General features: G+C 44.9%; 1 protein-coding gene across 1 annotated transcript in view; it reads right to left on the reverse strand.

Moving 5' to 3' along the window:
* Window positions 1–1,309: 1,309 nt before the first annotated feature.
* The window catches only part of MDFIC2 (MyoD family inhibitor domain containing 2), a 94,638-nt gene continuing 81,093 nt past the window's right edge, over window positions 1,310–14,854 (reverse strand). Inside the window, exons 3-4 of the mRNA XM_081276222.1 lie at window positions 10,250–10,471; window positions 1,310–1,870 (exon numbers count right to left, since the gene is read on the reverse strand). Of these exons, the coding sequence (XP_081132348.1) occupies window positions 1,611–1,870; window positions 10,250–10,471 (482 nt within the window). The 3' untranslated portion in view covers window positions 1,310–1,610. The remainder of the gene's footprint in view (window positions 1,871–10,249; window positions 10,472–14,854) is intronic.

The raw sequence follows: 14,854 nt of genomic DNA on the forward strand, positions 1-14,854 counted from the left end.
TTTTGATGTTAAGTTTTTTGAGTTCTTTATATATCCCTAGTTATTAGTGCTCTATCTGGTGTGTGTGTGTGTGTGGCAAAAATTTGCTCCCAAAATGTAGGCTCTCTGTTCACCTCATTGATAGTTTCTTTTGATGAGAAGCAGCTTTCTAGTTTGAGTTTATCCCATTTATTAATTCAGCATATTATAGTAATACAGCCACATCAATGTTCATGGCAGCTCAATTCACAACAGCTAAACTGTGGAAGCAACCTTGATGCCCTTCAGCAGATGAATGGATAAAAAAAACTGTGGCATATATACACAATGGAATATTACTCGGCATTAAAAGAGAATAAAATCATGGCATTTGCAGGTGGATGGAGTTGGAGGATATAATGCTAAATGAAGTTAGCTAATCTCTCAAACCCAAATACTGAATGTTTTCTCTGATACAGTATGTTGATTCATAATGGGGATGGTGGGAGGAACATGGGAGGAATAGATGAACTAAAGGGGAGGGAGGGGAAGCGAGGGGGTATGGGAATAGAAAAGGTGGTAGAATGAGATGGATATCATTGCCCTAAGTACATGTATGAAGACCAAAATGGTGTGACTCTATGTTGTGTACAACATATGAAAAATTATGCTCTATATGTGGACTATGAATGGAAATGCATTCTGCTGTTATATATAACAAATTAGAATAAATAAAAAAATAAAATACTAGAGAAAATGGGGAGATAGGTGAAAAAAGGAGAGTTTATAAAATAAGCTGATTCTGTTTTAATATCCTGTTGCTTATGATACCTGACAGAAATGAGAAAAAGGAATAATCAAGTATCAAAGATAATTTTCTTGAAACATGCACATTGTTCCCATTTAGGTTTATTAGAATAAAGAGAAGCCTTTCTGGAACAAATTTAGAATATCATTGCCTGGGATGACATAGTCACACACACACCATAACACGGTCTGGGATCATCAGCACCCTCCTGAAGTGTATACCAGATTCAGAATTCACTGGAGATGCTTCAGAGACATCTGTTGTAATTACAGGAACATGGTTTCTAATTCATTTAATTCCCTTTCCTACCTAAACTGTACCTATAAGTGAATTTTAAGAGACTGTATAAATAAATTTTTAATTACAAAATGATGTTATACAATACATTATTAATAATAACCAACAATGCATAATGTTTATGCATGAATCCATTAGAAAGGCGAGCTAATGTATGTCAATGCTGAAAGAAAGCACTAATCTGTCCTGAATTTGTGAATGAGGCTGAATCCATGAAGCAGACCAAGTGCAGCAGCACAGAGCAGCTTAGCATGCTACTGGGTACTCAAGGAGCATCGCATACCTATGGCCTTTAGGAGGTATTCACGATTTGTTCATCTCATCGATTGAGGCGCTTACTCTTCAGCAAGCCATGCGTTTGTGAAATTGGAATGAGACCACTGAGTGGACCATGCTAAGTTTCCCAGACAGATGCAGAATGAAATGGCCCCAAGCGTCCAAGGACTGCAATACAGCCCTGCATTTGGGCACATGGAAACCCCTGTTTCTTTGCAATGGAATTTCCCCTCCCGTTGATGGCCTTGTGGGGGCTCCTGGGTGGGTGGCGCTAGCGATAGCACATTTCGGAGATCTCCATGGCCAGCTCCAGACACTCGCTGGTCTCGTGGCAGGACTCAAAGAGGCTGCAGTCCACGTCACAACTGCAGCTGCAGTCCCCATGCGGGTGTTCCTCGTCCGTGGCGTGGTGGTACCCATGAGAGGGGCAGCACAGGCCGGTGCACACTGCTTCACAGGTGTCAGGAAGCATCAGCAGACAGTCCCCAAACTGGCAGAACAGACAGGCGAGGATCAGTGAGGCACACTCCTCTGTTGAAAGAAGGAGATGCCATTACTACATGAGAATGGAATCACTGTTAAGTGTTTAAGGAGAAGGAATTGCTAACCACCCAGCTCTGATCCTCATATGTGCACTAAATTACTACTCTGTAACTGGAAATACGTACCGTTAAAATAATGGCTGATAAAAATTATTATTGCACATGAACAAAAATAAGAAAGAAGATGGATAGTAACACCTATGGGGGCATCAGCAAGGGGCGCATAAGTGGGCTTCATAGCTGACTCTTGATTGTCTGTCCAGGCCAGGGGACAGCTCACCCTGGCCCACTTGAGCCCCACCCCCATGCCACTACTGTCACTACTGAAGTAATGCTTTATTAACTCCTGAGCATTTCCTATTGATTCCACATCATCAGGTTATTTAAAAATGCTATCCCTTTTCTCTGTTCCTTTACTTACTTTGCCTACAGAGGTGCTAGGAAGCCACAGAATTAGCTACCTACCTGGAGACCTTGAAGCTGTTTTGAAAAATAGCAGAGCCTTTGCTGGAGCCTCAAGAGCTGGACAGGAGAGGCTACCCAGCTCTCACTTCTTGTCACCACGCTTTGTTATGTGTTCCACCGTGGATTCCAGGAAATCCACCACACCCATAAATGCAACCGAAGAACACATTTCAAAACTTAATATAAATGCTTTTTAAAAGAATCACAGCTTTTGGGGTTGTGTTTCATTTTTAGTTCCTGTCTCCTTTTCCCTCCAGTTCTGCAGAGCCTTGATTTTATATTCAAGTGTTTAAGTGAAGTACGTCATCATAGGTCTAAAAGGTTTTAAATCTTATCAGTCCTCTTTAAGAAAATTGGTTTAAAAATTTACTATGCAGACTTGTAAAAATCTGGGAAGTATCTCTGCAGCACTGAAGGTAATTGGTAATTCTAGCCAAACAGCTGCAACGGGTTATAGATTATTTTATTTTTTTGGCTTCCATAAAGGGAATTAGTTGAAGATGTAACAGTTCTCTTGTTAAAATCATAACTTATTTTCCAGTTTATAATGCTTCAAACATGTGTGAGCTTCTTTGGAGAAGGCAGGTAAGTGTTCATGGGATAAGTCATCCAGTTAATCAAAATCTGTCATCTGAAGTTTGCTGACGATTGGGAGTCAGCTTCCAGAACATTCCCCTCAGACGGGCTTATCCACTGATCAAGCTTTGATTCTCATGAGGATCTCGTTTCTCAATGGCATGTGACTGATTTTCGGGTATTCAGACTTGGATGGACGGGACTGTAGAGCATGCAGAAGAGACCCCCTTCCCCCCACAAGGAAATCGAAGTGCTTTCTGCCCTGTCCATTTACTTCCAACCGACTTTTCCAGAAAAGGTTGCTCTCTTTTATGAACTTGTAAACATGCTCAGAAAAGGAGCAAATGCTATAAAGTAAGTAGTTTTAACGTATTGTGAAAGCACTATCTGACACTGTAAAGCGAATCCTGAGTATAGATAAACTGAGATCTTCCTTGCTCCTTCCCACCGCCCCCTTCCTTCCCAGTGAGCTGGTGGTAAAATAAAACACACCATGATTTTTACGATGACTTTAATTGCCATATATTGCTGCAGGTGTGGTGGTCATTATGTGGTATTTATAGTTAGGCTGCATTTTCCACAGTGCCTCTGCTGGTGGGTGCTCATCTCTTACCAGCCTGGGCGTGTTTTCATTAGCTTTGGCTGGCTCCTAGCAAGTGGCCATCTCAGTCCTATCAGCACCCACCACCCACAGAAACTCGAGAGTGAGTTAGTAACAGGACACGGACTCTATTTGCACTGGCTTTTCTAGAGCGGGTGGCAACTGTGACCTCATGAATGTTGGCAGCACTGAGGTTGCTCCCATAGCAGCCCAGGGCAAGAGGTTCTCCATGATCCCTTGGAGGACCCACTCAGGCTTATGACTCTATAAAAACGACCCCAGGGACCCTGGGCTTTATGCATACAAGGCTCAACGTGGGTTTGGAATAAGGAGGGCAGGAGGCAGGGGGACTGACGTGAGGGAGGACCTGGTGATTCTCGCCATAGGTAGCGTGAAGATGGGGGCCTCATGGTTTCCTGAGGGCACATATTCTTCTTCAATCACACTTGCCAACATCTCCTCAAGTTGACAGACTCTGAACATCTCTGCTTCTGATGCAGATCTTAGATTTTATTCATTAAGTAGAGAGAGAGAGAGAGAGAAAGAGAGTGAGAAAGAAAAAGAAAGTTTTGGCCTAATCATTTGGCCAATTTGGCCTTGGATTTCTGCCCCTTTCTATTTTGCACTTGAGAGTAGCGCTGGTTTTTTTCTGTTTCGAAGTCAGTCCTTTTTATTTGCTTATAAAAGGCAGAGCCTCTTGTCTCCCCCCCCAAAAAAAAACCCCAAGGTAAAATTAATGAATTGAAAACAGATTTTTCCAAACTTTCAGGCTTGTTCCGTACTTTTCTTAAATCACGTATTAAATAATTCTTCACCAGTAGGCAAAAAAAAAAAAAAAAAAAAAGCCTGTTTTGCATAGAGCCAATTTTGGCTGACACAGATGTCATGTAAATGGGTTAAAGGACAAGAGTGCAACTGTTTGGAAAGGGTGTCGGGGTCTCCCTGCACCTGAAGGAGGTCATCTTCCTTTGCCCACTCACGTTCCGTAAATTGACATCAGAGTCACATCCTGTGATTCGTACCCTTCTTGCTGTTCCCCAGGAAGGAACACCACGTACACTGTGGCCTACATCACACCTCTTCAGTGTTTGCAGGACATCTCACATGCCAAGGCCTCACTGCATTGGGGCCTTCCTCGTCCCCGCTCCCACACACCTGTCCCTCCTCTGGTTTCTCTTAGGAGTGGCTCCTGAATGCCCAGGTGAATTCTCCAGGAACCTGGAGGCACTCTTTGCCATTTCCCTTTCACTTATTGCTTCCCCCATGTCCAGGGCACCCCTGCATCCTGCCCTGTTTCCCTCTGGCCTCTGCCTCCTGCAGAGCCACTGTCTGAGCTCTGGCCCTATCAGCCATCTCCAGAGGCCTCCTCTGGAGAACATTCTGCAATCACAGGGGCCCACTTCAGATTCAGCAGCTGTGATATTTGTAATCTGACATTAGAAAACTCCACCACCAACCCCACCCCGCCCCAGTCCCCAAGGCTTGCTAGAGCCTAAAAGCCCCGTATCATTGGGCCTCTTCCTCCTTCCTGACCCCAGGACCTGCTCTCCTTAATCCTCACCACACCACAGCTTCGGTGTCTGAACGTCCCTGTTTGGCACTAGCCTAGCTCAGGACCCGTGTATGTGCTGAGCTTTCTGATGTGTCACACACCCTCCCCCAGCTGTACCCAACTCCTGAGCAAACTTTTTGGTCTGTCTTAAAACGCTGGAAGCCACACCATTGCCGAACCTTCCACAGCCCCTGCTTTATTTCTCCTTCACGGCCCGACCCTCAGATGGCATTGACCTAGTGAGTCTGTCAGCTGGTTTCACGTCACAGGAGGTAGGAAAGCCTTTTCCGAGGCTGATTCTGAGTGGGAAGGTTTGCGATCCCTGTTTTTCAGTGAAAGGACTATAGTCCAGGTGTTGGCACTGAGAGCCCTGAGTCCTCCCGATTCTAAGGTGGTAGAGCAGAGATGCCTGACTCATCCTTCTGGATCTAAAGCCTGTGCCCTCTCTCTCATGGTCAGGGGTCCCTGATTCACCAAGGGCCAATCTGCATCCCTCCACCTGTTCTGTGCACCTCACACAGGCCTCAGAAAGGCACTGGGGGGTGGTGGTGTTACCTTCCCTGTTTACAGAGGAGGGACTGGTGGAGAGGGTGTTGGAGGCTGTCCCACCCAGAGCCTAGGAGCAGGAAGCTCAGCCCTCTGAACACTTGCTCTCTCCTGCCTGTCTTGGGCACAGCGCAGGACGCTGCACTTACCAACGGCCTGCTGTCCTCTGTTTTCCCTGTTCTGACGTTCATGGCTGGGCTCATGGAGGCTGCGGGAGGAGCTGGGAAGCTGGGAGAAGGGGAGCCCAGGGTGTTCCTCACACCCTCTCTTGGCTCTGGGCGCTGCCTTCCACTTGGAGTTCTTTTGTCCCTGAGGTTGTGGCTAACGCATCCCTGGTGGCCTGTCAGTAAGGCTGGTTGCCATGGCCTGCAAGTTAATGCAGTGCCCCTGCCCCTAGTCTGCAGGGACACAGGAGGAGGGCAGGGCCTTCCCATAGCCCTGCTTCTGGGCTGTCTCGCTGTTCATCTTACAAACCTTAAAGCTCCTCTGGGACCTTTGCAAGCATTCCTTGCACAGGAAAACCCCTCTGTCAAGCCACTGGTCCCTCCGTCTGCTCTAATTTGCTGCTGTCAGTGTGCCCAGCAGGCTGTCCTGCTTCTTGCGTAAAATGGTTGGACACCTGCAGCGCATAGTCCAGAGTGGTGTTGACTAGAGCAAGAAGCCATGGCAGATCCCTCCCAGGGTGGCTTCGTCTCCTCTCACATCCGCAGGGAACCTCCCGGACCCCAAGGATATGGAGAGATGATACAACTTCCAGGGGTGCTAAACATACACTGGCTATTGGTCGATTAAGAGGGGGACCTGTCCCTCTTAATTAGGAAGGATCATGTTTAAGTAAAGCAGAAAATATAAGTTCCATAAAGGGACCTGAGGTCAACCCCAGGCTCACTGCCACTACCACAGCCTGCACCTTGCTCCTGAGTTTCTCTACTGCCACCATGGTGCCACAATCAGGTGGAGGCGGGCTGAGGCATCTAAGCTGCCAACTGTAGTTCCCAAAACAACTTCAGAAGCACACCCCTGCTACTGAGGGATCTCATCCAAATTACAAGAACATGGTCCTTTTTTTTTTTTTGTACCAGGAATTGAACTCAGGGACACTCGACCACTGAGCCCCATCCCCAGCCCTATTTTGTATTTTATTTAGAGACAGGGTCTCACTGAGTTGTTGGCACCTTGCTATTGCTGAGGCTGGCTTAGAACTTGCCATCCTCCTGTCTTAGCCTCCTGAGCAGAAGAACATGGTTCTTACAGAAGTGACTCCACAAAACCAACAGTGCCCCCTCCTTCTCCCCTAAAGCAAAGCAACACAAGAACAGAGGCCAGGTGAAGCCAGTCCAGATCCAGTCTTCTAGAACCATCCTATGCTTCACACAACTGCCCTCATAATGAGGCTCAGGACCCCATGGCTCCCACTGATGGCTAAATTTTTTGACTGAAAAGTCTAAAAATTGGCTCTCACTCCCCCAATATTAAGTTCTAAAAAAAAAAAAAGTCTGTAAGGTAGAATAGGAATAAATAAAGAGTTACTGAATGCCTTTCTCTGGGTGGGGTATCATCCCTGATGTTATCAATTTTAATAGCTATTTAAATATGTCAAGATCTATTTAAGTTCAGACAAGCACAAGTAACATCCGAGTCAGTTCTTTAGAACCAGAATGACTAGGTTTGGGTGATACTTGGTAAATCTGTGCTTATGTTTTTTTCTGAGCAAATGAACTGAAATAATTATAAAATTGAAACATTTTATAAAGGTGACACCACTATATTTAATTGTATGAAATTTACAGTGTAGAAAATGTAATCATTTTATTCAGTAGCCCATGCTGTAATTAAGACTGTTCTTTTGAGGTGTCTTGTATTTATGGTTTGCCTCTTCCACCTGAATGAGACATCTCAAATTCAAAATTATATATCAATTAGGCATATACTCAGGATTGTTTTAGAAGGGAGCTGGCTTCTAATACCATGTGTACCCCTGGTTTTCTTATCCCTGGGGATGCTTCTGCAATCAGAAGAACCCAGACACAGAAGCAGGTACAGATAGCTCTCTGTACTTTTCCTATTTTATTCTGGGAAGGGACCACACATGATGAACCACGATTTAATAACAAAGCAGTGCCGCAGCCCGTGGCCTGTGATGTGCAGTAGAGATCCTCTTAACTCCCATCAGAGCACACACCATGAACCACGCTAATGGACGCGGCACATTTCACAGAATCTGCATGTGTGAGGCTTTTCCATCCTGTTTTAAGTGGGGCAATGTATATAAATAATAGATATTAGCAATTAAGCATCCATTCCTATGCACTCGTTTATACATCTGAAGATAAATTAACCACAAACTACACAAAAGTGGATGCAATCTTCTCTTTTCCCTTCTGTTTTCCCTGCTGTTCCTGAAAGATATTTCTGTATTTATCTCAGTATGAACAATGACCCTGGTTCTCAATTTTGGCATCCTTAAATTAATTACTATCAAAGATTCCCTAAAACGAAGCGCGTCTGACTTAACTCTTCATTTTCCTGTTTAAGATAATGAGTTCCTTGTCGCTGTCCGTGGGTCTTTAGCCTGAGTTGTTTGCTTTCTCTTTGTGCAGGTGTCAACACTGCATGAAAGAGGTGTTTCATGGTCGGGGGGGTGGGGGGCGCCCTAAGTTGGGGGTGGTGGTTACCTGTGCCACCAGCTGAAGCCTGAATGTTCGGGCTCGTGCTGGCTTCAGTCCAGTTCTTTGGAGAACCACTGCATTCATTTATCCTTGTGAATCTCCTTTGCTCTTTTTAGCCAAGAGTGAGCTGTTATTTTTCTGTAGGAGGCTTTTGAGTATTAACTGCCATTTTATCGGAGCTGTCATTTTGGCCCGGCCCTGAGAACACGGGGGATCAGATATCATGGTAGCAGGCCAGTCCTTCTCCTCTCACGATCCCTGATGGGAGGGACGAAAGTCTTACTCTGTGGACATGTGGAATGGCAGTTCCTACCTCTGGGGCCATGAGGCTAACACTCCTCATGGAGCACTACACATGCTTTCCGGTACAACCCAGCAAAATGCTGCAGTATTGCAAAGCTTTTGCAGAGAACTCCTTTGCTTTGCCCGTTCTCCCGACTGGTATTCACTTCTGCCGAAGCTAGAAACTTGAGCATGATTCTGGATGGGCACTGTGGTCTGCACGCCAAAGTCAGCTCCAAGATGTGTCTGTGGGAGTGTCTTGCACTCCATCAAATAGATAGAATGAGCTCCCAACACTGGGAAATTTAGAAACTTCCCATCCTAACCTCTGACTATTCTTGAAATGCTTCAAGACCTTTAACTCTGGGTCTGGGTGTCCTCTGGCAGCCATCAGCTGGAATCATGTAGAAGAAGTGACCTTTAGGTGACACTTGCTCTCGGGCTTGTCCTGGTCCCATGGGTGCACCTGTTCACTTCTCCACATTGTCATTCCCATCTCTCCTGCAGCTGCAGGCAATCAGGTCTAGAGTTTCTAGCCTAAAGAAGCTACTTCAACATCTGTACCCAGTTCCACCTTGATAACCTGTGTTAGGGGTCTTCTCTCTTCTTCCTTCCTGACACTGAAACCATAACCAAAGCTAGAATTGAATTCCTACTGTGTGCTCGCTTTATACATGTTATTTCATTGATCCTCAAAGGTGCCATGGTGTGTTACTAGTCCTACTATGTAATGCTATGTAACTGAAACTGAGAGTCAAAGATGATTTTAAAAAATAGAAGACAAGAAATAAAATGTGTCCAGTTTTGTACAGTGAATAAATGTCAGAGGCAAGAGTTAAATGAGTGGGATGTCAAATGGGCTTTTAAGTTTATTTAAAATTTTTTCTTGTCTATAAAATTAAATATGAGTTTAAGGGCAGAGAACATCAATACCCTGTTACATTTTCCTCTGAGAAACTCCAGCCTTCCTTTAAATGCAACACAAGAGAGTGAAAGCAGAACTCTGGAGTGATGTGTCCCTCTGAAGGTCACAGGAACCTTGACCTGAGTTAAACTCTGTATGTGCCGGGGTGGAGTCGGAGACTTTGAACTTGGTGGTGCCCAGTGTTGAGCAGAGATCAATTTGAAACTGCCTCTGCAAACATGATGTGCCCTTTATGTTGTGCCTGGGGTGCTTTGGTCTAGGTTTCTCTGATCAGAATGCCTGGAAAGTGATATTACCTAGGGGAAGCAAACCTTCTTCAGAGACAGCTGACGCAAGCATCTTGGTATCTGATACTGCCTCGATTTCTGTGCTTCCAGCATTTTCATCCCCGTCCACTCTGCCTTCTCCTCTCTGCCTGGAGCCATGGGCTGAATAATCCCATCTCTGAGAAGGCAACGTCTGCCATTTTCCCCTGCCCACTTCACAGCCCTGTATAAGAACGATTCTGCCCCTCCCTACTATGTAAGATACATTGCCTCTGATTCCCCACTTTGAGAGCAAACAATCTGCCAAGCCCCTCACAACTGCAAAGTGACCTTGACATGTGTCACTCACCAGGGATTTCAAATCCAAGTCAAGCTGTTTAATATTCATAAAGACTTTTTTTTCCCTCACAGCATATGTAGTGATTTTTGCAGGGGCTGGGGGCTGGGGCGCCTTATTTAGAAAGGGTTGGATTCTGGGAGACATACCCTCCATGTCTCTTTGACGCTCTGAAGGGTTGGTTTGGAGGTAGGAGCGTTCTGTCTGACATTCTTCCAGGGAGGACAGTGACGTGCTGGATGCTGACAGCTTTTTCTCATTGGGGGTTTCCTTGGCTGGTCCATCTGTGATGTTGAATTCAGAGACTGAATTTATAACCATAGCATTAATGGGTTTCTCATCTGCGTGGTTTTCATTTGTGAGTTGTGCATCTAGACAAGAAAAGAAAGCACACACACCAACCTCCTGTAGTTTACAGAGTTCACATTCTAGAACATAAGAATACCCTGTCAGCTGAACAAGAATGGAGCAGTATTTTAGCAGGGTTATTCTGGAAAAAAAGTACAATTAAAAATAGAATACAATCATTAAATTTTATACACTTTATAAGCTCTGCCTATCCCATTAATTTGTAACATGTATCTGTACTACAGGTTTTGGGTTTTTTGTTGTTGTTTGTTTCGTGTGTGTGTGTGTGTGTGTGTGTGTGTGTGTGTGTTTTAATGAGCAGGGAGAAATAAGGAATTCATTCCCTCAGATCAACAAGTCTCCTAGGAGGTCATCAGCACCCTGTGGTGGTGCACCAAGGATCTGATTCACAGGGACAAGGTCTTACCTGCTGGGCAGCCCTGCTGAGTTACAGGTGTGCCCTCAATCAGGTCCTTTATTATGTTTTCCTCTATCAATGGTGTCATGTTTTGTTGAGTTATTCCACGGCCCCTTCCTACTTCTTTTCCAAAGAAGCTCTGTTGCCACCCCTTTCTCTGCCTTGGCACTTGCTAGGTCCCTTGCCAGGTGATCACCTCTGTGGCTTTGGGGGTTTGCTTCCTGGCTTTGGGGGTGTGCTTCCTGGGGACATACCTTATTCCATGGAATCAGCTGGTGCAAATGCCATGTTTAAGGAACTTCTAGCAAAAGTCCTAATGAAGATTCCTATTTGAAGAGGTGGAGAGGAAGCTGGGAAGGCCAGCGTTTCTAGCATTTGGGACTCCGGTGTTTAATCTACCCAAGCTACATAATAATTGGAGTCTGTTATTTGACAGGTACAAGATTGGACCTGAGTACTAGTAGTGACAAAAGCATGATACAGATTAGCAAAGCAGTGACTATGCACACTACAGTGATCAGAAGTGCCTGAAAGAGACACATCCTTTAAGCATGTGAGAGCAGAGTGAGGCCCAGGCTGGACGGAGGTGCAGTTAGCACAACTCACCTCCACAATAAGCAGAGTCCTGAGATAGGTAAGAGAGGGAACAGAAGAAGTTCCTCTCCAACATGCAGCCTGGGGATTCCCAGGGACATCTATGATTCTGGAGTTTGGTGACACTGCTGGGAGTGGTAAGGGTGGGTTCTGGGAATGGCATTCCCACAGCCAGCCCAGGGCTTGTCTGACTGCCTAGTGCCCACTGAGCCACTGAAAAGATGATGATTGGCAACCTGGCATGATTCACCACTCAAATGCAGCTCACAGCAAGGAAAGCATCCTTGCCATGCCCATCTTCCTTGCCCATCCCAAGGTGCGTCTTCATTTGGGGCAAATGGAAATCTCTGCAGTTTTCTATGTAGTAGAATCACTTGAGAAATCTAAAAATTTGAACTGATTTTTAGAGGTCAGACACCTCCCTCCCTAGCAGACCAATTATCTCATAATCCCTGGAGGATTTTTAAAACTCCCCATAGGCAGTCCAGTTTGGGGACCCCCGGGATCTCTCACTTTTGTGAATAGAGGAGAGAGAACATCCTACAGATGTGAGTCAGTGATTCTCAGAGACTGGCCAGGCTATGGTTGCTCTCTGGTGGTTCAGAACTGGCAGGAGGCCTAATAGTCGGCTTGCTACATATAGTCATCTTAGGCCATTTTTGTTTATGATTTTCCAAACAGCCTTGGTTTTCAAAAATGCTTCATTTTTATTCCCTTCCCTGTATGTTGCTGGTTTTAAATATCTTGGTTGCAGTTTAATCCACCCTTGAAAGATGGGGACCAGGGAAACATCTATTGTTGACAGCAATTAGCACAGTGTTGAATATTGAAATCAAATTGACTCCACAGATGGGGAAATTCTAGGCTTCTTCCATGCAAGAGGGATTCACCAAATTAATGAAGTAATAATAATGATGAGGAGGAAAATAAGGTTGTTTTTCTTCTTTGGATATCAAAGCCCCCAGTAACCAACCAATGTCACAAACAGATGGACTGTCAAACACAGTGTGAGACCCTCTGGAGCAAGATCCACATGTTGAGCCAGATACGATGGTTAGTTGCATCCCTGTCCTGTACCCATTGGACACCAGTAGCACCCAATGGGTAGCACCTGTCCCCCTAGATTGTGCCCATCAAAAGTGTTTGTAGACAATGTCAAATGTCCCCTATGGGACAGGATTGTCCCCATTTGGAATGTACACGTGCAGCTTGGTGGATCTTATGCCACATTCCGTGCACTCATGTTCTCTGTGATGCTTGGAGTATGACTTGCTCCCTTCCTGGAGCAAATGGCTGAAGCAGAAGTTGGTGCCTGCCGTTAACAGATGAAGGAGAGGAATCAGGACTCAGAACACTGGTCCAGGTGAGCTGCCCAAGGCCTGCTCATCGGTTGGTGTTAGAGCTGGAATTCGAACCTAGGGCCAGTGGGTTCCCAAAGCTTTGCTCTTATCCTTGTCTCTTTTGCATTCCACAAGACGTCTTTGATTCATTGTTAGCTTTCGCCTTGGCTCCCTAACTGCTGAAACTGTTCTTCAGCAAAACCCCTGCACTCTGAGTCCTGAAGTGTATCCCCTACCCCAAAGCCAGCCTGGAAAGAAGCCTCATTTCATTTATCGATGTTTGCAAGGTAAAAGTAGTCTCTTGCCCACTTGGGGAAACCTGCCTGTTCAGTCACAGCTGTTTTGAAGACCTCAGCTGAGAAAGAGCTGATAGATAACGAAACCTTGATGAGAACGGAGATTGCAAGCAGCTATTTACTTAATAGAATTAATTAACAATCAGTTCAAATTATCATACGTAGTCAGGTTGCATGTAATTTAAATTGCTTTTGCACAAAGTAATTCAGAAACAGAAAAAAAAAAGTTGGATAGAGGTTACTGGAATGTAAGAACACAGGGAGAATGCAGCATACAGCCAAGTGGTATATGATTCTCTTTTTAATTTTGCGACAGTTTTAAGTATAGCATTTTGAATGTAAGTGGTGCTACATTAAGCAACCATTTGGAGCACACGAGGCTTGTACGGAGAGGATTTTGTGGAGAAGTTGAACTGCCATTCATAAAGTTATTTTAATTCGATCTCTCTGTTTATATTTTTATTTTTTTCACTCCCCAGGGGGAGCTATCTGTTGCTCATTAAAGAATCATCTGACACACACATTCCAGAACTCAGTCTGTTCAGCCCAGAATTCTGACATCTGAAGGGAGTCACAGTTTTTGGGTGAATGTTACTGACATCTTCCATTTTTTGAAGACGGAATGCTAGCAATAATGTCCCCAGATTCCTTCCTCTACGGTGTTACTTGACATTGTACCCAAAGTATCATAAAGTAGAAAAAGCTAAAAGGAGAAGCACATGAACAGTGGCAGCACATCTTCTGCAGAGAAAACTATTTTGGAATTAAATAAGGCGCGAGAAACTATATTTGGGATGTTATACATAGTTCTTGACATTAACTCAGGAAAATAATTTTTTTTTCAACAGAAGAATAAAAAAAAAAAAAAAAATTAGGACAAAAATTAGGAGCGCTTCTCTAGTTCTTAGAAAAAAAAATTAAAGCGTATCATGAACCTCAGTGAAATAGAAAATTCCTATTTGGGTTAGAAGTAATTGCAAGAACCACTGGGCATAAACTAAGTAACAGAAAGATGGACAGTTAATTAATTTTTTATTACCATTGAGCAAATGTTATTAATTTAATTCAATTAACATTTATTGAGGACCCACATGCAAGAGATGAATCAGAGTGACAGGCGCTAGTAATTTATTTACTTTTTGTTATGAAGGAAACATTTCTGTGCTCTTCCTTTGTGCTCACTAAATGTGACTTTATCAGTTTTACAGTCTTTATGGACGTAAATGTGGGTATGCAGCCTCTTCCTGTCTGGGCCCTGGTTCTGGTCTCTCTCTTTCCTCTTTCCAATCCTTTTCCCTGGCCTCTCTGGCCTCCCCAGCCTCCCCAGCCTCCCTAGCCTCCCTCTTCCTGCCTCTCCCATCTTCCCCTCTGCCCTCTCATTTCGGTGACTGACCTGAGGCCCTGTCACTCACATGCCTTCCCTCCAACTCCTTCAACATCCTTATTCCGAAGGCCTCAGTCCTCTTAATCTCTTTCTCTGTACCCCACCCTGGGAGCTCATAACTGTCCACACTTGCAAATGAATTGTTCGCAGAGTTGGCCTGAAACCTTCATGCGGCCAGTCAGCTGCAGCCTCCAGGTCGGCCTGTGCTAACCCTGGGGGATCCAGGCCTTGGTTCTTAGGAGGCCCTGGGTGACCTTGGAACTGAGTTACTGGCTGTTTTGTTTGGGTTTCCAGCCAAATCCTCTCAATTTTACATGCCTTTCACTAAGCCCTTCCTTCTCCTCCTCCCCTAGACGGGTAACTTGGCCCTCCTG

The sequence above is a fragment of the Spermophilus citellus genome, assembly GCF_964194105.1.
Source record: "Spermophilus citellus genome assembly, chromosome: 19".
NCBI classification, from domain to species: Eukaryota; Metazoa; Chordata; class Mammalia; order Rodentia; family Sciuridae; genus Spermophilus; species Spermophilus citellus.